Source organism: Podarcis liolepis (assembly GCF_965112155.1).
Source record: "Podarcis liolepis genome assembly, chromosome: 1".
In the NCBI taxonomy this organism is placed as follows: Eukaryota; Metazoa; Chordata; class Lepidosauria; order Squamata; family Lacertidae; genus Podarcis; species Podarcis liolepis.
The window spans coordinates 109,094,358-109,116,161 of record NC_139554.1 but is presented as its reverse complement, the minus strand read 5'-3'; the positions used below and the strand labels follow the sequence as shown (position 1 = coordinate 109,116,161).

The 21,804-nt window shown below is 39.8% G+C and overlaps 1 protein-coding gene across 4 annotated transcripts in view; it reads left to right on the top strand.

Moving 5' to 3' along the window:
* LOC310703397 (sodium channel protein type 1 subunit alpha) overlaps positions 1–21,804 on the top strand; it is a 105,551-nt gene that overhangs the window by 76,679 nt on the left and 7,068 nt on the right. For all 4 annotated transcript variants that reach the window (XM_083495759.1, XM_083495761.1, XM_083495758.1 and 1 more), the window contains exons 14-24: positions 1,966–2,204; positions 3,825–3,998; positions 4,838–5,194; positions 5,749–6,225; positions 6,834–6,951; positions 7,994–8,148; positions 8,944–9,117; positions 10,468–10,590; positions 18,316–18,597; positions 20,869–20,926; positions 21,622–21,755. In XM_083495759.1, coding sequence (XP_083351885.1) covers positions 1,966–2,204; positions 3,825–3,998; positions 4,838–5,194; positions 5,749–6,225; positions 6,834–6,951; positions 7,994–8,148; positions 8,944–9,117; positions 10,468–10,590; positions 18,316–18,597; positions 20,869–20,926; positions 21,622–21,755 — 2,291 coding nt within the window. The remainder of the gene's footprint in view (positions 1–1,965; positions 2,205–3,824; positions 3,999–4,837; positions 5,195–5,748; positions 6,226–6,833; positions 6,952–7,993; positions 8,149–8,943; positions 9,118–10,467; positions 10,591–18,315; positions 18,598–20,868; positions 20,927–21,621; positions 21,756–21,804) is intronic.

Below are 21,804 nucleotides of genomic sequence, written 5' to 3'. Positions count from 1 at the left end.
AGAGAGAGAGAGAGAGAGAGGGATGTTCCTTCAAATGTACTAAACGTGTTGCCCCAAACTACTCTGTAATGATTACCGCTCTGTGGAATGCCAGGGTTAATGCACAAGATTGTGGTAGGTTACACTAGGCTTCCTCAGATTCTCGACGACCCAGCAGCGGAAATGTGAGAACACAGTTTGGAAATGTATGCTGGAAGAACAGATTATGAAACGGTGGGAAGGGGAAAGAAAGAAGTCCCAATTTCTGGTGAAACTAGAAGTCAGAAAATTAAGCAACAGCAAAGGCGTCTCAGAGGAGGGGTTTTGTAAAGGCAAACATGGAATTGGAATTGTCACCTTTTTTAAACAGGCGGAGTTATCACTGCTTTTAAAAAGCAAGTCTATTGCAAGGAAGTGTACCTTATGCCCTCCTGACAATGGCCGGATTCAGCATTGTGAGCTCAATTCAAGTTCCTAGTATTGACCTTTTAAGAATTCTAAGCACCTGTGATCCCCCACAGTACCTGAGGAATTCCATGTGGACATAATAGTCCTGCTGGCTTAGGTGAAAGGTTTACCTAGTCCAGCATTCCATTTCCCATGGTGGCCAACCAGATGTCTCGGGGAAACTCAAAAGCAAGGCATGAGATCAATAGCCATCTCTCGGCTGTTGTTCCACAGCAATTGACATTCAATGGCATCATATTTTAGAACCTGTAGAAACCATTTTGCCATCGTGACTAGCAGCGATTGACAGACTTATCCTTCACAAATTTGTCCGCTCTCCTTTTGAAGCCTTCTGACCTGGAGGCCATTGCTGAGTTTTGTGGCGGTGAACTGTGCTGAAGAAATACTTCGCCTGTCTTGAAGCACCTGCTAGTTAGCATTATGATGACTTTGGCTTCTAATATTATGTGGGAAGGGTGGGGCTTCTCCATCCACGTTCGCAACCCCCTGCATAATTTACTGTGTCTCCCTTATCTGCCATTTCTGTAAACAAAAAAGCACCAAACATTGGCTATGTTCAGAAGACACACTAAGCCAAACAAGGACTTAGCATGAATGTGATAGCAATCCAGGAGATTGCAGTCACTTTGCTTCTCCCCAGACTTTTTCGGTCACTGTGGCCCAGCAGGTAAGCCCATTTTTGGCTTAGCTTGTTGTTTGACCTCAGGATCATGGTCCAGGTCTCTCCTACAATCTGTAGCTAAGTTTGTAGTCATAGTTAAGTGGGAGAGAACTTAAATCGTGATCCTGGGTTCAGAAGAGACACTAGGCCAAACCTTGGTTTAGCTGTCATCCTGCCCTGAAATTAAAAAACAAACATACAGGGAAGAGCACAGCAGGCATGAGCTCCCCCTGAGCAGCAAGTAATTTTTCTGTGGACACTCTAAGCTGTATTCTGGCTTATTGTGATGTCAGGCCATTGTAACTTTCCATATAAGAGAGCTACTGTTCGTTTTGGTTATTCTTTTCTATACATTTTTCAGCTCAACAATGCCCTTTTTGAAATGTGGTGCTTCTCTGTGTCCATGTCTCCATGTTTTAAGAGAAGTTCATTCATTGAGGACATGGAGCAGTGGTATATGCACTGCTATTTTCCTAGAAAAAGAAAAAGAGATGCTGGAACTCCCCATGGACGCCTCTCTTGTTATTTTATAATGACAGTGGCTCCCACCTGATTTCCGGTGAGTTCCAGCTGGGGGGGAAAGCCCTGGATATAGGTGTGTGTGTGTTGTGAGTGCTTGACTAAGCTACCCTCTTTTTTGTAGACTTTCTAAGTTCCCAGACACCATTTTTGAGACCGTACATGTCTCAGCCTTTCATCTTTTCTTCTTATTTCTTTATCTCTGGACTCAGGTGGACCAGAGGAAGCAGAAACAATAGAACCATCTCTCTCTCTCTCTTAGCCATGTTTGAGGTGGCATTTCCTGAATTAGGAAGAGTCAGCATGAAACAGTGTGGTCTTCTTTTTCTTTTTAACAGAACTTGAAGAGTCACGGCAGAAGTGCCCGCCGTGTTGGTACAAGTTTGCAAACATTTTCTTGATCTGGGACTGCTGTCCATGTTGGCTGAAAGTAAAGCATTTTGTTAACATCGTGGTGATGGATCCGTTTGTTGATCTTGCTATTACGATTTGCATTGTTTTAAATACCCTTTTCATGGCAATGGAACATTACCCAATGACAGATCAATTCAGTAATGTACTTTCTGTTGGGAACCTGGTAAGTCATCCATTGGATATTGCACAAGATAGTTAACTTTTGTTTGTTTATAAAGGCTAAGTTAAAAATTGCATTCCCCACCCCCACCCCTTTAATAAAGAAACTAGTGGTGGAGAATGCTTGGATAGCTGTGTATGCCAACACAACATACAGGAGGTCTCATTTCGAACTCATATAACTTTGTCTTCATAAACCCTTTGATATAAAGTGGTTTTCTTCATTGTTCATTTTCAGTGTAGTGGCATTCTGAATTATCTAGATCAAAGGGAGTGTATGGTGGAAATATAATTACATAGCAGGACTTTCAAAAGCAACAACAATGGCTACCCCAATCACACTCCCAAGATGGCACCTCTGACCAGAATATATGAACAGAAAGATCTGTCTAGAATTCCACTTCTGAATTTAAAATTGTCTTCAAGATTAGGCGACATAGCTAACTTAAGTCATACTTGGAGTGGAACCACTGAAAGTATTGATTTCAGTGAGTCTACCTGGAATATGACTTAGCTGGACTCAGTCCTAGAAGTTTAATAATGTAATGACTGAAATCCATTGATGTTGACTACTGTAATGCCCTGCTTATTTTTCTGTTTTAGCTATTCTTATGGGGAAATATGCACAGTGTCTTCTGCCGCACTAGCACAATATTGCACTTGTGGCATTGGCACATTTGCCAATGATTGACTAAGCCACAGTTCTCTCAAGGATGGGGGGGAGGGGTAAATTAAGTCTGGTTCTCACAGTAATGTGAACCTACTTAATTTGCACTTCCTGAAACAATATACAGACTGAAACTCATCCATCCTTTGAAAACCACACTTGTCTGAATTTTGAGATGCAGCTCTCCAGTGAAATAACATGTACAAAAATGTGTGTGTTGTGGAAAGGGTGGATAAATGGCATGTATTATTAGTGAAATCCATGTACAAAATGCATCTGTGTTAGAGGAGAAATACATTGGAAATGTGACCTAACATGCTGACAATTTTTTTTGTGAGAAAATTTATGCGTGCAAATTGAATTTAAGATTGGAAAAATGAGAAAGTGAAATTGACAGATCTGCCCAACAAATGTATCCAGGGAACAAAGTAAGTAGCGAAATGTTCACAGTCTAGATTTGGAGAGAAGCAAAATCGGACAGTTTGGCTCAGATTCAAACTTTGCACAGGCCCCACAGATTGAAGACCTGTCTGGGGAACGCTCATGGTTGAAGGCTGGCTGTATGTTCTCCAAAAACAGGGAATCTAATGCCCAGAAAGGAAGATGAGAGTTGGAAAGAGACAAGACAGCTCAGTCATTTTCAGGGCAACCACCATAGATTATTGTTCCAACATTGTTAGGTTTGAACAGTGGCTCAAAGTATAGGTGACAGACATGGGAACGTTTTCCCTCAGGGCCATTTGCCATGTGTAGTTGCCAATGTGCTGTTGTGTATGCTCACATGCTGCTTTTAGAAAAATCAATGAAAGAATCCAGTACTAAAAGATGAATGAACAAAGATCTCCAAAAGCATTTGTAGGCATGCTTCATGTAGCCATGGTCATCTTCTGTATGTCTGCTGCAATTTTAAACTTCTGCAGTAATTTTAAACTTCATGTATTTGTATTTCCCATTTAGGTTTTCACTGGAATCTTCACGGGAGAAATGTTTCTGAAACTAGTAGCCATGGATCCCTATTATTACTTCCAAGAAGGCTGGAACATTTTTGATGGCTTTATTGTCACCCTTAGTTTAGTTGAACTTGGCCTGGCAGACGTGGAAGGACTGTCAGTTCTTCGGTCTTTCAGATTGGTAAATTGTTTCAACCGATATGTCTAGCCGATGTTATTGTTGAATCATCTTATTTCCTTTTCTATGATTTTAGGAATTCTGAGAATCTAAAAATAAAAAATGCTGTAGAGCTATCTTAAATGGAAAACGTACATTATAAAAGACACAGTCCATTGAAAGTTAGTCAATACTAAATCCCATTGAAACCAATGATGTGGCATGCATTTACTCAACAAGTTCCATGAGTTTCAGTGAGCTGTAGGGCCAAGATTCAAGTCAGATATTTAAACAAGGGTGTTTAATCTGGACACTTCGATTCTAGAGAGAAATTTGCCTTGGGGTCCCTATCTGAAACCTCCCCTGGGTGTGGACTGGGGACCCATGGCAGGTTTCTGTTGAAAATGGGCTCCTGCAGCTGCTTTCTATTCCCAAAAATTGATGTTTACTGCAAACACTACCTATGAGGGAGCAAGGAGAAGCCAATTAAGAGACAATTTTTTAACTGAAAACTGATTTAGGGTCCTGATCTATATCAGGAGCATGTTCTGGATCAGAGCTTCAAAATGAATTGGTTAGCTTAACCACCCTTATTTAAAACATGTGACTAACATCTCATATTGTTTGGCCTAAGAAAGTGCGCACAAGTTTGCAGGCTTTCAGTGCAATTCTACAGAGAATTCATTTGAAATAAATTAGTTAAACAAGACTTAAATCTACATAATGTTTGAATCATGGCGTTACTAAAGCCCCATCAATTTCAGTGGAACTTAACTTTTTCCGGAGTGGGCCACAAACTTTTTCACAAGTTTGTATTCACCCTTACAGACAACATTTGTCAATTTGCCTTTTTTGTTTTCCAGCTCCGGGTTTTCAAATTGGCAAAATCCTGGCCGACGCTAAATATGCTGATCAAAATTATCGGCAACTCTGTGGGAGCTTTGGGAAATCTGACCTTGGTGTTGGCCATCATAGTCTTCATTTTTGCCGTGGTGGGCATGCAGCTGTTCGGCAAAAGCTACAAGGAATGTGTGTGCAAGATTGCAAAGGACTGTGAGCTTCCACGCTGGCACATGAACGACTTTTTCCACTCTTTCTTGATCGTGTTCCGAGTCCTTTGCGGAGAATGGATAGAAACCATGTGGGACTGTATGGAAGTTGCAGGTCAAGCCATGTGCCTTACAGTATTCATGATGGTTATGGTGATTGGAAATTTAGTGGTATGTAACTTTAAAAAAAATAAATCTAGATCTATACTGAGTCTAGAAAATAGCCTGGACTGTTTCATCAAAGCTCTTAAAACACATCCATTTACAGGGGAGGTTTTTCAGATAATCAGTGAACAAAGTGATCAAAGTTTCATATTCATTTTAACACTAGAAACAATTGGAAAGCGAAATCATAGTTACCAGTTTATCCAAAAAAATGTTTTTCTAGCATCCACTCTTCCTTCGCTTTATACGCTTTGGGGCCAATATAAAACCTTGCAATAACCTTGAGTAGGAATTGGCAAACAGTATCATGTCAAGCTGTGCAGACAGGAGAGGAGGAGAGCAGTGAATGGACTTACTAGTAGGCAGTTTTGCTGGGAGAGATGTCAGCCCTTAATCTCCTTCATAGTTGCCTACACTATGCATGAATCCCTTCTGAATCTACAATGCTAGGTTTATGTACCGGGCTGCAGGCCTTTATCTCAAACATGTTATTCCAGGGCAATACATAAACTGAGCAAAAATTAGGATCTTTTTCTCTCCCTCCCCTCCCTTTTGTTTAGGTACTGAATCTATTTTTGGCGTTGCTGCTGAGCTCATTTAGTGCAGACAACCTTGCTGCCACAGATGATGACAACGAAATGAACAATCTCCAGATTGCTGTGGCAAGAATAGATAGAGGAGTAGAATACATGAAAAGAAAAATCCGAGAATTCATCCAAAAGTCCTTCGTTAAAAAGCAGAAAGCTTTGGACGAAATCAAGCCCCTTGAGGAGCTAAATAAGAACAGCTGCATTTCTAACCATACTATTGAAATTGGTAAAGATCTGGATTATCTTAGGGATGTGAATGGAACCACAAGCGGCATAGGGACAGGGAGCAGTGTGGAAAAATACATCATTGATGAAAGTGATTACATGTCATTCATAAATAACCCAAGCCTGACTGTGACTGTGCCAATAGCTCTTGGAGAATCCGATTTTGAAAATTTAAATACAGAGGAGTTCAGCAGTGAATCAGATTTGGAAGAAAGCAAAGAGGTGAACCTTTAAATACTGTTAATCTACTTGATCTAGTAATAATAACAACAATCTATTTCTGTATTGCTTTTTAGGATTTAGCCAGTGTCAAATTAGAGGATTTTTATTATTATTTCATATAATTTATATCCCGCTTGGTTGCTTAAAAAAATACCTCCTTAAAGCCCTTCAAATGTAACATAGAGCACCCATAATGACTTTTTGTCATCTACTTCATTGATATTGCTGCTGTAAATTGAATCACATGGTTTCAGTCCTGTCGCAAGTTGTGTTGTTTGTACAATTCCTAATCCAAGGGCAACTTTCATACAAATGACAATATATATAACATCTGATAAAAGTTACCAGAAACACTAGATACAGGTAGGTAGCCATGTTGGTTTGCTGTAGTTGAAACAAAATAAAAAAATTCCTTCCAGTAGCACCTTAGAGACCAACTTAAGTTTGTTATTGGTATGAGCTTTTGTGTGCATGCACACTTCTTCAGATACTGAACACTAATAAGCACTAATGAACTGTGAGCAGTCACGCAAGGAGTTTTGCAGACCTGAGTGTACTCTTGTATCAATGTTGTTGTTTTTCTCCACCTTTATTTTTTTCTTTAACAGAAGCTAAATTCTTCTAGCTCATCCGAAGGAAGCACTGTTGATATTGGACTTCCTGCCGAAGAACAACCGGAAGTAGAACCCGAGGAAGCAGCTGAACCTGAAGCTTGCTTTACAGAAGGTCAATATTCAGAATCTGAAATGTTTGTGTGGCTTCTGGTTAGCTTTCTCGCTAGAAGAGATGAGCTGTGATGGAATGTGAGCCATCTGTGGGGTGGCTAATGCTTTTTTGGTTCAGGGCCACATTCTCTCTTGGCCAACCATCCTAGGCAGGGGGCACATATTCCCGTGGTGTGTCCACAGGACATAGTTGCAGACAGGCAGACATTTATATAAGCACCCACCCACACAAATTCAGCTGATGCATGCAATGGCGCAAAATTGTTAGGTGTGCAAAATTTCAACACAGTGCTGCCTCAATACAACTGCGCACTTCTGTTGCTGGCTCTGCTGAAAATGGCTTCTCCATGCAAACCAGGAAGTGGCCTTTCCAGACAATGGAACAGCTCTTTTCTTATTTCTGCAGCTGCAAACTGCTAGGTGATACAGACACAGTTGAATGTGAATGTGTACTCTGTCCATTTCTCTCCTTCCCACCCCACTCCCTCCATGGTCCCAGGTGCTGGCAACCCACACTATGTCACTGGATGTACGTAGATTGTCTGAGGAGAGGGTTAACATTTGCTGATGCCACTACAATCATGGAATCCTACCCGCCCCGCCCCGCCCCAAAATTGCCTATGAAGCTAGACCCTGCCCCCATATGGGGGGGGTTAGCCACCCCTGTTCTACAGGAAGTTAATATTCTTGCAGAAAGACCACAGCTTAATACAGTGATACCTTGGTTTACGAACTTAATCCGTTCCAGAAGTCTGTTCTTAAACCAAAGTGTTCTTAAACCAAGGGGTGCTTTCCCAAAGCAGCGGGGGACTCAATTTGCACTCAACAGGAAGCGGAACATGTTCTGCTTCCAAGGCAAAGCTCACAAACCAAAACACCTACTTCCGGGTTTGCAGCATCCTTAATCCAAGTTGTTAATTAACAAAGCTTTTCTTAAACCAAGGTACCACTGTAATTCAGATGTCACAATGGGATATGTGAAAGTAATTAATATCAGGAGGGTTTTCCTTCTGTCTCCTCAAAAATCTAATTTATTATTTCAGGTTGCGTGAGAAGGTTCAAGTGCTGTGATGTTAGTGTAGAGGCCGGGAGAGGAAAACAATGGTGGAATCTTAGAAAAACCTGTTTCCGAATTGTTGAGCACAACTGGTTTGAAACCTTCATTGTCTTTATGATTCTTCTTAGCAGTGGTGCACTGGTAAGTGAAAACAGAAGAGACGTTAAAATTAAATGTTACATATATATATATATATATATATATATGCAGGTTTTGGTGTCCTCGGGTGTCTTCCCGTGTAAAAGTTTTACACGGGAAGACACCCGAGGACACCAAAACCTGCATTCCTGTACCCGTGAAAATCTACGAAAGCAAATATATATATATATATATATATATATATATATATATTGCATAGCAGGTGCACTACATCACATTTCTGCTTTTGAAATTATGGAAACTGAATAATAATTTCACTTGTTACTAGTTGTCTCTAGCACCCATGAAATATCTAATACAAGTGACAAATTCACTTTTGATTAAGACAAGCCACAGAGAGAAAATATGTTACCTAATGGAAGTACAGGGCAAATAGGAAATAAGTTGTATTATTTAGACTTGCTGCAGCTCACCCATTCACTGGTGTATGATATTAGTCTCTGCTGTCTACAGTTTGTGTTTTTATGAAGTAGGGAGGGGGAACAACTTCATAGATGTCTTGCAGATGGACTATTAAATGTTATGAGAATTCCAATATGGCCAAAAAATTGTACCGTGCTGCTTCTTTATATGAGGAAATCATTTGTGTTACAGAAATAGCAAGAATGGCAGGAGTGTATGGCGTTATCATTTATACCAGAGATAAAAGAGCGTCTCTAAAAGGGTTGCAAAAAGGTTTTTAAAATAAAGACTAGGAACAAAGTGAAAAGCAAACCAATCTTCCAGTCCTTCTACCATAATAAACAATAACACTAAACATTTGGGAACAATTTGCAGGCCTTTGAAGACATATACATTGAACAGAGGAAGACTATAAAGATCATTCTAGAATACGCTGACAAGGTCTTCACCTACATCTTCATTCTCGAGATGCTTCTGAAGTGGGTAGCATATGGATATCAAACATACTTCACTAATGCCTGGTGTTGGCTGGATTTCCTGATTGTTGATGTATGTACCCTAAGTGTTTTATTTATATATATGTTTGTATATATACAGATGTGGAGTGCTCATGTTTTTCAGGGTGCCAGCCAGTTAGCATTGACTTTTTCAAAACATATCCATACCACTTCAATTTCCCTTTCCCTTTCTCTCAAACAGCCAATCAACATTGTGCATGCACTGAGCATGCTCAGGACACACTGCCCTTCCCTCCCCACCCCCAAAAATATTTTTGTGCTTTTCCTAATATTGGGATTCCACACACCCCGCCCCCCGGCCTACTGATGCCTATCTCCTGTGTGTGGATTGTGCCATTTTGCATCGGGGTCCACTCTGAAAATGAGTTCACAATTAATATTAGATCCTTTGCAAATAATAATAATAATAATTACCATAAAAGATAAGCACATAACCCATTTTCCACACGGTGGAAGAACAATCACTCTAATATTGCCTTGGAATAGACTATTAGCAAGTAGTGTATTGCTTTAAAACTTTAGAATGCATAATGTATTGGCATCGCATTAGCAAACTTCACAGAGTTCTACTATTGTGGATTTCATATCGGTGGTAGCCAACGTGGTACTCTCCAGATATGGGCTAAAACTTACATCACCCTTGACCATTGGCCATTCTGGCTGGGCCTGATGAAAATAGTGGTCCTAAATATCTGGGGGGGGGGGACGGACAATACATTGGTTATCCCTATTCTACAGCAACACTTGGTAGTGACAAGTGCCAGCAGCTATTATGATTACAAATCATAACATCTGGAATGCCCTTTTGCATTTATTTTTTTAAAAAAAAAACATTAAAATCTTGCATCATGAGAGAATGCAAATTAAATCTCAAAGAGAACAACATATATTGTTATATATATAGAATATATACACATTGTGAAAAGTCAAACCAAACCTTTTTAAAAAACGGATAATTCTCTCCAGCCTTACATATTTTACTGCAGAGAAAGATTTTCCAGGCTTTAACAATGAAATCGTGTTCCTGTATGGGACCCAACCTTGCACCTCAGTGGTCCTCCCAAAATAGCCAAAGTGTGTGTTTTTACCCCTTGTTGTATTGAAATATTCGTTCTTAGCTGTACTAGGCCCTGTTACACATTTCCAGAGTCAACTGAGAAACCCATTTTGACCACTGCAACCCATTTGCCCAACTTTCATATGGTGAGCTAATGTATGAATTAAAGGTCCAAAGTTGGCACAGGATGTACTGGATGATGTGCTTCTGAGCGCTTATAGTCCTGTGATTCCTTCAAACTCTACAGTCCTGAATCTACAAAGCCTTATAGCATAATATAATGCAAAGTGGCAATTTTTCTTTTTCTTATTTTTTTTTTAACAGGTATCATTGGTTAGCTTAACAGCAAATGCTTTGGGTTACTCAGAACTAGGAGCCATCAAATCCCTCAGGACACTGCGAGCTCTGAGACCTTTACGGGCCTTGTCAAGATTTGAAGGGATGAGGGTAAGATGAAATGAGAGAAAAGTCTGCCAGACATAAAACGCATGCCTAAATGTAAGGAATGTTCTGTGCATGCCTTTGTGAGGAATGACATAACCATGCAGAAATGCTGCCCTTTCATTCTATTGCACATTTATCAGTAATAGATAAGCAGAAAGCTTCATTAGCAAACCTTAACCCTTTATTCAGTACCACGCATAAGCTGTGTTCATTTATATTACTTTACTTTCTAGCCGATTTGAGGAGTTTGTCAGATTTGCTAATAGTGATTTGAAAGGTGAGTTGATGCTGTGTCATTTTGTTTCTGATAAATTAAATATTTTTTACTTCATTATCTAGTTTACACAGCTTGTTGAAAGGGTGTGCTGCTTTCATAAATCCAGATCTGTAAGCTCTCTTGCTAGTTAAATTAACGGAGAATTAATTTATTCCCACTGAAATTAATGGCTTCAGTTTAGAATTTCATTCAGTAGGTCAAATTTGATTACTATCAGGTCTCCATATAGGTCTCTGTCCCTCTCTCTTTCCCTCTCTCAGTTTTTGACAATGAACTACTTAAACCTAGTGGCATACAAGGACAACTAGTAATCATACCATGTAGACAACTCAGTAAGATTTAATTTTTTTATGGTCTCACTGATTGGACTAAACTTGCTTACGTGACTAATTTAACCAGACAACTCAATGGATTATTTTTCTTTCTTTTTCACAATAGCTAATAATTTCCAAAACAGTTAAAGTAATTCCAGCAATCCCCCAGCATTATCTACACAAATCATGCAGTGTTACATGTTTTCTTTCTGGGGTAAGTCAGGACCACGGCTTAACATTTCTCTGGGAAAAGTTCCTTACCGCACTATACCCCTGTTTTCTTCTGTTCCTTAAAGTTACTGGGTGAATTTGTGCCTGTGTTGAAGTCACCAGCAAAACTCCAAAGACTTCCGTTAAAAACATTCATTTACACTCCCTATACAACCTGATCAAAACTGCATGTTGTTCAAACCTGTTATTTTTAGAGAATGCTCTTTTTTGCCACTTCATGGAAACATAAGAGGAAACAGCTTTTGAATAATGATAAAAGAAAACCTTTCTAGTGAGATGGGCAGCCGATAACATAACATGCTGTCTAATTACTCATGAGATGTAAAAGCCACATCAGTACCATGAAACAAAATTCTGAATACTGGAGCTCAGTTCCTCAAATTGTATCCATCAGGTTGCATATATTTTCTTCAAAATTTCTAAGAAGAAATATTGTAAATTGAAACTGACTCGATACATGAATTTCAGGTGCATCTAACCACCCCTTAATTTCAACAAATCCTTTTAAACAAGAAATTCATGAATTGAGAAGTCAGCAGTGGAATAGGGTAAGAGCTGGTCAATTGCTGTAGTGTTCACGAACATTCATTCAGTTTTTTAACTGACTGTTTGGTTTATCCATGTTCATACTTCTTTTTATTTACTATTCATGAACATTCTTGCAAATATGTTTTTGTTGGCACAAATGTTTGGGGAACTGTTGTCCTTTGTACTCATTCCTAAGTAATCTACAAGAATAGCAATGCTGCTAAATGTTCATGTAATACGAGTACCAAGAATATGGCGACCTGAAAATAAATAAATTTCAAAATTTCTGGTTCATATGAATAAGGAATATGATTATACTAGGTTTCATTTTCCCATTCACAATCTCCATTGCGATTTTTCTCTTTAATGATATTTAAAAGGAACCAAGGAGTCGTGTACACAACAGTGTCAGTTTTTCACAATTTCCTGTGCATGTTCTCCCACTTAAAGGCCCTCTCTCATTAAGCCAAAGAACAAAATAAGCAGCATATGGCCGATAATTCAAAGTCAATTATAAACATATTAAATGGATTAAGGGCACAAACAACTTGAACAGTAAACATTATCTGTCCAAAGCACTTGGCCCAAATTTAGAAATCAGTGTGTCCATTCACAGAAATTCACAGAAATCAGTGTGTCTGTTAATGAATGATTCGTGAACAGGAAAAAAAAAATCTCAGACATAAAACCTGACCAGCTCTCAAAGGAGTCACTGAACTGCACTCTTTTGAGACAGTTTTCATTTCAGCAACTTCATTTTGTGAGGACATGGCAAAGGCAGGATTGGGTTGGTGGCAGAGAAATGATGAATGGAAATCATTAATGCCTCCTTGTTTTCTTCCATGATAACTGCAGCACTGAACTAGTGCCAATGCAGTGCTTCCACATAGAGACAGAATATTACAAGCAAGTCATTCTGGCATTGCAAATGAGTCATGGGCACCAGGTTTTCTTCTTAGTCTACTGGATGTTCTGCAGAAAGTGTAAATCTGGATTAAATGGGTGGGGGGGAGAGACATATGAGCAGATATTTTGATGCTATGTTGAAGAAACCTGCATGCGTGATCAGTAGAGGGCTACCTCAGAAGTTGAACAAAATCCATTCCGGAAGTCCATTTGACTTCCAAAACATTCAGAAACCAAGGTGCGGCTTCCGATTGGCTGCATTCCTCCAGCCAATCAGAAGCCACAAAAGTCGTGTCAGACGTTTGGTTTCCAAAGAACGTTCACAAACTGGAACACTCACTTCTGAATTTGGGGCGTTTGGGAGCCAAAGCGTTCGACTTGCAAGGTGTTTGGGATCCAAGGTATGACTGTACTGATCCCACAATAAACAGCTGTCTCGAAGCACCCTGGGCCCAAAATTTGTTATAATATCTTTCTATGTTTGGCATTGCTAATCTTCCACAGGGACTCCAAAGCTTCTCCAGTAGTATCTGCTATTGGTCTTCTGGGACTTCCATTCTCAGCATGACTCAAATAATACCAGGTTTTTCTGACAAGCCGTGTTCAGAGTCTGGTGCTGAACTGGGAATTCATGACCTCTGACTGAAGCAGCCAAAGAGCCAAATGGGGTTAGAGGCTACTTTGGAGTGAAAGATGACAAGCACTGCATCTCGATTTGAGGATAATTTAGAGAGATGAAAACTGTTACAGAATTAAGGGCCAGTTTTGTGAGGGAAAGAAGGCATCATAAACAAGACCTTTAGTTAACCACTTTGTAGTCTAGTTGGCGATAAAAAATACTGTTCAGATTTAAATGAAACTGAGGTCAAGCATCAACTGTCTTTTTTTTAATGTGTTATTTAAAAAATGGTTTTGTTTAATTGACTGGTGGAATAGACCACACCAAATTTTAAAGCAGCTTGCAAAAAAAACCAAAAAAACAAAAACAAAAAACATGAAATCAGAACCTAAAATTCTGACCTGTTGTTCTTACCTATCAAGTTTGGGTTTTCACATATTTGTATCATTATACTTAAATGTGGAGCTTTAAATTAACTTCATATGATTTCTCTGTTCGAAATTTGGTAAAATTATTCCTATGCGGAAGAAAAATCCAAGACCTAAGGACAACGTAAGTCTGTGAAGTCTGTGAAGTATAACTATTTTAACATGCACAACAGGGACAGGGAAATTCTTTATCAAACTAAGCGTTTAAAAAATGCAAGGCTGTTGTGTTATTGTGAGAACTGTTTAAATATATTCAAAAGTAAATTTAAACCATCCTAACTCCACAGAGGTGCTGGAAGGCAAAGTAAATAATCGCTTTTATGTGAATTAAATCTGTCACAGATTGGAAGCTATATTCTAATCTCAGTGCACGTAGATCAATGCAAAGTGAGATTTGAATATACCCATTGCTTTATATTTACCATTTTTAAAACTCCCTGTAATGTAATGATCTTGCAGTAGTTCAAAATATGTAAAGCATGTGTTTATGTGTAAACTCACTGAAAGAGAGCATGTTACGCCGTGCTTGATGTATTTTTCTTAGAGCAGTAAAGCGGAAAAGGAGTTTTTAAAAATTAATCCACCTTGCAGTTTTAGTTTTGCATGTCTTATGCACATTTCTGGCTGATTGCTTTAAAGTGATATCATATTTCAAATTTCCAGTCCAGTTTCCGAGACAGCAACATGAAAAGCAAATTGGTATCTTTATTCTGTACAATTCAGAAGATATGCTTAAAAATGCCTCTTACATTGATGCAGTAATAACTCTTTTTACAATTGACAGAATCAGAAACATGTTTTCCATTTCTCCAGGTCTAATTACTGAATTATCTTTGCATAGCCAATTTATTTTTATGGGTGAGGTGGACAGCTAATTCCTCCTTCAATCCTTCTGCAGTAATTAATTACTTTTCGCAGCTTGATTGTTTCACACAGCTTTCGCCCCTAGATTGTTTCATTCTATAAGGCCAGAAATAATGACAAGAGAGAAACATTAACAAAGGGTAAAATCAATGGGTTGGAGTCAAAGGTGGCGTTCTGGTCATGGAAGGGTTATTCAAACTCCAAAGTAGAATGCTATGTAAGACTGAAATACACCAGGAATGGCTAACTTATGGCTCTCTAAATGTTGATGGACTCCAGCTCCCATCACCCTTGACTTTTGACCATGCTGGTTGGACCTGTTAGGAGTTGGAGTCCAGCAGCACTGCAGGGCCAGAACTTCCCCACCCCTGCCAACACTTTTGTTCTGAAATGATGAGCATTTCAAGTGAATTTTGTTAAGGCTGAAGAAAAATTCATATACTTGAGATTTAACCAGTTCTGTGACTTTATTTATATCAAACTGTCTCCTTGTGAGAAAGAAAAGAGAATAAAGAAACGTTCAGCTCCAAAATATCCCCTGACCAAAAGCCCTCTAAATGCCAAGCATTATGTTCCACCATAATGTGATAATTCAATCACCATGCCAACTCCTCCCTTTCCCCTGATTTTTACTGCCATGCAAACTACCTGTACTGTAACCTTCCAATTTACATGTTGGGGTTCCACCTTATAGGACAAAGCTTTATCCTGAAAGGAGAACCTGCAGCAGAATACTGTAGTGTGAAATGCTCCTGCTCAGGCTTTCAGCCAGCCATTCCCTCTTCCAGGATACTCTATTCCACTCACCACAGTTAATAATAATAATAATTTATTTATACCCCGCCCATCTGACTGGGTTTCCCCAGCCACTGTGGGCAGCTTCCAACTGAACACTAAAATAAAATAACCTATTAAACATTAAAAACTTCCTTAAACAGGGCTGCCTTCAGATGACTTCTAAAAGTTTGGTAGTTGTTTTTCTCTTTGACATCTGGTGGGAGGGCGTTCCACAGGGCGGGCACCACTACCAAGAAGTTTTCCATTTCCTCCCAACATTCTGTGCCCACTGAGCATGCTCAGTCTTCAATACACTGTCAGGGGCCCCCTCCTTTTATAGTTTTTTCCCTAAATAATTTCTTACTTCTGCTAATCTTGGGTCCCCCCCCCCAAAAAAAAACACCACCACATCTTGTGTGTGGATGGTGCTGTTTTGCCTATGTAAGGATAGGCACTTGGGGAATGAGCTTGCTATTAGTATATCATGTTCTATTTAACCATCAGCTAGGCAAGATGGCCCCATAGTCACATGAGTTCCCCACAGCGCTGCTCAAGGTTTAGGAGAGCAGCAAGGAGGCTGTCACCTTAGAAGGCAGGGCCTGCGAGAGCACTCATCCTTCATTCCCTATGGCCGCTGCCAGCTGCGCAACTTAAGCGCTGGGATACAGCAAAAAGAGCCTAGAATGCTGTTTCCAAAATAACCACAGCATGCGGCTATATGGGAAGTGGTATTGGGAGAAGAGGCATGACCTAACCCTGAACGCTTTTGAGAGAAAGGAAACCTTGCTGCAGCGTAGTTAGCCAGGCTTGAAGCAAAATCATTTCAAAGCACTGCCATGCACAACTTTCTAAGTTGGGAAAGGAGCTTTCTAAGCAGCTGTGTGAGCTCCAAGGACACCCGCCCCCCGAAGTTAATAACTTGTGTTTGGACTGGGTTCTGAGGGCCTGCTCTGGTTGTTCCTTGGTATTTTTACAGTCAGCAAGGCTTTGCAAAAACCGCAACACAGTTTGCGCATCACATTGTGGTCAAACCATTGTTGAAATGAACCATGGCTTATGTGTAACGAGCTAACGCATGCTGCTAAAATCCCAAGCGTTTCTCCTCTTCTGCTGCCGTGCTGCCGGGAAACGAAGCCTAGGCAGGGTTGCAATCAAACCTGGGCTCACAGTGGTTTGTTTCTCTCTAAAGAAACCGCAAGTGGTAACCAAGGTTTGTTTTTGGCAAGCTTGTTTCCCAGCACCGCACCAGAACACTGCACATTTGCAGCAAACTGTGGTTTCATTTTAACGATGGTTTAACGAGACTTGCAAACCAGGCCTCTAGTGCTCACTCCTCTGAAGGTGACTGATGCTGGGAACATGCGTTTAAAAACTCACTAATTGTAAACAAAGCGCATATCTCCCTGATCCAGTTACAGGCTTTTTCTGCATGCGTATCCCTCCCTGGATATGAAGCCACAAATAGGTCCTGCTTGTGTAGTTCTGCTGCTCAATCCATCGATCTATGGATTGTGGACTGTGCATGAAGAGCCCTCTTGGGGGAAAAGTTAAATCCCATCAATTAGAAAAAGGGTGGTGGTCAGGAACCCTCTCTCTCTTTCTCTGCCAAAGACCCGATCAGTAGGATTTGGGTTTTTGGAGAGGGTTCCTCAAATAAAGTTGTGGTTGTTCTGTGCCTACATGTTGGAGTACAGCCATGCTAATTAATGCTGAAAAGGAAGTGTATTCCACATTTAAATATTAATAGCCTCTCCACCGTCCCCATCCCCCCCAAAACAGTATAGCAGTTTTGGGGAGGAAAGAAAACTTGGGTTGGATCTATAGGTGCCATTCTGTTTCTAGAAGGTCCTTTGAGCCAACAGGGGCTCCCACTAACATAAGGTGGAGAGTGAACATTCACAGATTCCCCCCAGTCCGCCCCCTTGGACCCCCGGAGCAGATATCTAGGGGACTGCAGAGGGAGTGACCTTTCCACGAGTGGAACTCCACTCAAGGGATCTTAGGCTCGTTAACATCTTAGCTTTCTTGATAGCATTCTTCCCAGTCATGTTTTATTAGATAAACTTACAGATGTATTGCAGTCAATAAAGTAAGGTGTTTCTTGATTTGGTCAAGGAGTCCATTGTGTTTAAATGTTTTTGATACTTTCATTAAACAACTAGCTATAAGGACATACGAATTTTTCATTTATTCATTTTTAAACAAAATGTTTAAACTGAAAATAGATTCATTTTCTCAATAAAGACTGGAGCTTGAAATAAACTATGTGATTATTTAAATAAGCACATATTGCAAAACTGTCTGGCTTTCTTCTGCAAAGAAATTAATCTTTGTAATAATAATGCATGGTTAACTGTACAAGATATATATATATACTAATCTTGACTAATTCTCTTTGATAACATTATTGACATTTTGTGTTTTTAGTTTTAAAGAAATTATACAGTCATTTCAGTTTATATTTTAATTTTCTGTATTAGTATTTTAACATATATCTCTTTTTTTACAGAGATCAACAATCTTCATGTTACTATTATCAGGTTTTTTTTAGTTTTTACTTTTATTTAAGTATTTTAGTTTTCTCATCTTTGATGTTGTTGCATATGTGAAAGTTTTCTTTAAAATAGGGACTCTGTTGCAATCAAAATTGTGATTAGCAATTTAATAATTCACTCTAAAAAATAAAATAAAACAGAAAAATTATGCATTGCTGCAACAGAGTGATTATGTTATTGCTGTAAGTATTCTTATACTCTTTTTCCCCCTCCTGTATTTGTGTATTAGGTGGTTGTGAATGCCCTTCTAGGAGCGATTCCATCCATCATGAACGTGCTTCTCGTTTGTCTTATATTCTGGCTAATTTTCAGCATTATGGGAGTAAACTTGTTTGCTGGCAAGTTCTACCACTGCATTAATACCACAACTGGTGACATGTTCACAATCGAAGAAGTTTTCAATAAGACTCAGTGTGAGGAGCTCATACGAAGAAATGAATCCGCCAGATGGAAAAATGTGAAAGTTAACTTTGATAATGTGGGATTTGGGTATCTTTCTTTACTGCAAGTAGTAAGTGAACACTCTTTACAGACTACTTCTTGTTTACTTAGTGTACAATAAAAAGTTGGTTCAACTATTTTGTCACTTACAGTCTGATCAGGCTCATAGGAATTTGCTAGGAATTCGGTGGTAAGAGGGTCATGGAATCACTGTAGACTGCCAGAATATAAAAATGAAGGTAGCCTAAAATGTTACTTTGAGGCTGTGGGACTAGGTCTCGGGAGAGCCAGTTTCACCTTCTGGGCACTCATTAGCTATTTGCCAACTCTCAAACTAACCTACCTCACAGTGAGCATAAAAGTGGAAAAGACGCATACACCATCTTCAGCTTCTTGGAGGAAAGTGATATATTTATGATATGATATGATGTCTGTTCAGAAGTCAGTCCCATTTAGTATAGAATTGTAGACCCTCCCAGGGGCATAGCGTGGGTTGCCAGTGCCCAGAGCCATCTGCGTCACCCAGAAGATCACAGCTGCCGAGATAAGAAAAGAAGAGTTGTCCTGTTGTCTGGGGAGGTCACTTCCTGGTTTGCATGGGGAAGCCGTTTTCAGCAGAGCCAGCAACAGAAGTGCGCAGCTGTACTGAGGCAGCACCTGGTGTTGACATTTTGTGTCCCTAACCATTTAGCATCCGGGGCAACCACCCCTTTGCCCTCCGTGCGCTATGCCACTGGTCCCACGTTTTATTCTGCATAGCCCTACCCAGGGTTTTATTTCTTGGTCAAGCTACAAGGTGATGCTCAAGTATGCTGCTAAAGAATCTTAGGAAACATCTTTCATAGAGAGAGCTGACATGCATAATTCTCCTAGTCATTTATTTAGATTAGTGCTTTGTAGCTGGGATCATCTGAACAAGGACTATAAGTATAAACGCTAGTGGCACTGGTTAAGAATAAAAATTGTCCTTGAATTTTTGTGAAATCAGTGAATATGGTTGGATAGTATATAACAAGAAGCTGACATTTCTTTAAAAAACACCAGTCCTTTAAGTATAGTTCTTTAGAGTGTTATAACTACTCACCAACCTACAATAAATAAATAAATAAATGGGGCATCTGGATTTCCTTCTTTGGTAGCATGGACTCTTCTGCATTAGAACGGGCAATGGGCATGTAGGTGAGAATAATTATCCCACCTACAGCTGAGTCAGTCCCATTGAGCACTGTGAGTGGAATCCAGCATGGTGCTAAGGAAATCGTTCTATCCCTGCAAGGATTTCTGCTTGCACAGCAAGTTAATTAACATGCATAATAAGCAGGGGTGTCAACTTGAATAAAATATTTGAAGTGGGGCAGTTAAGCCCCACCCTGCATCACTGATCACAAGACGCAAAGCACCCACACAATTTCAATGGCAATGCCCATCAACTTGGGGGGGCAGCCCCCTCAAATATTTTATGGAGGGATGGAAGGACCTCAGCCTTTAGGAGTTTGCTCCTATGATAATCATTGTAGTATCATTCCTACTATCATTGTAGTAGGAATGCGGGGGTGGGGATTAAGTTCTTTATGAGCCTGTTATATCTTAGGATACATTAAAGTACCTTACAGTGGTGCCTCGCAAGACGAAATTAATTCGTTCCGCAAGTTTTGCCGTCTAGCGAATTTTTCGTCTTGCGAAGCACGGTTTTAACGGTTTAACAAAGTCGCAAGACGTTTTCGTCTTGCGAAGCAAGCCCATAGGGAAATTCGTCTTGCGAGGCAAATCGAAAACGGAAAAACCTTTCATCTAGCGAGTTTTTTGTCTTGCAAGGCATTCGTCTTGCGAGGTACCACTGTATTTCCATATTGCCAAAGGTATCATCTTTTGTATCTGTGCTTTGTATAATGAACTGAAATACTGAAACCTTTGTTTGCTTCTGAATTTTCTTAACTGTATCAGCTGGAGTGGGACTTAAGCCAGGTCATGACCATCATGCCAATTTGATTTAGTTGGGACCAATTTTATTTCATGGGGAACGAAGCTTAACAAATTTGCATCACAATCCTATGCATGTCCACTCAGAATGAGTTCCATAGAGTCAATGGGGCTTATTCCCATTGGAGGCATGCTTACTTGTCAGTGAGTCTCTTTGAACTTAACGGAACTTTTGACCAGTATAGCATTCCACTGCATGGCAGGATCAAGCCCACTGGGTCTTGAAAAGCTCCCCCTTTACTTTAGTCCATAGTTATAATATATGTATATGTAAAGCATTTCCTATTGGTAACTCTGGTAGAAGACATTGAGCACGGCTGTGAGTTCAGAGTTTTATGTTTAAAATGTTTTCTTGACGCAGGCTACATTTAAAGGATGGATGGACATTATGTATGCAGCGATTGATTCAAGAAATGTAAGTACTTTGCATTCTTTGCCACACAAAGACTCTAGAATTTTGCTGATGAAATGCGCTTGAGGATAACATTAATGTAAACATGAATTATGTTCAAATTCAATAGCACCCTAATTGGTTTGTGTTTGTTTATACTTTGCTGCAAGCTGCCCAGAGGGGCTGGGGTAACCCAGGCAGATGGGCAGGGTACAAGAAGTTTATTATCATTATTATTATTAAAGATGGGCGGGGTACAAGAAATACCATCATCATCATAACATAAAGAATTCCAGGCATGCTGACCATTAAAGTGAAGATATAGCATTGCTATGGGACTCTCGGGAAGTGCTTTTGCATTGTGCTTTTATGATCATTTGTACTTATGGTGGTGGCTGTACACAATCCTGCACCGGTTTCATACCACAAACGGTGGCAGCATTGTATTGCTTTTGTTGTGCTGGAGTGCAAGAGTGCCCCTCCAGATGGCAATAGTGCAGTAACACTGGGGAAGCATCGCAGAACTAATAAGGTGTCTTGGTGCCCCCGTATCAATTTGTCACTAATGCTCTATTACTACATCATTGACATGTTCAAAACCTGCCAAAACACACACATTCACACATCTGGAGGGGTCCAGAGTTGTCTTGATGCCAACTTGCAAGCTTTTTAAAAATAAACTATGTTGAGGTTTCACAATCATTTCGCTTACTTTGTAGGTAGAACAGCAGCCTAAGTATGAAGACAACCTTTATATGTACCTTTACTTTGTTATCTTCATAATCTTTGGGTCATTCTTCACCCTGAATCTATTCATTGGCGTCATCATTGATAACTTCAATCAGCAAAAAAAGAAGATAAGTATTTTACCTGCGTTACCTTTAAAGCTCACATCATAAACTCTGG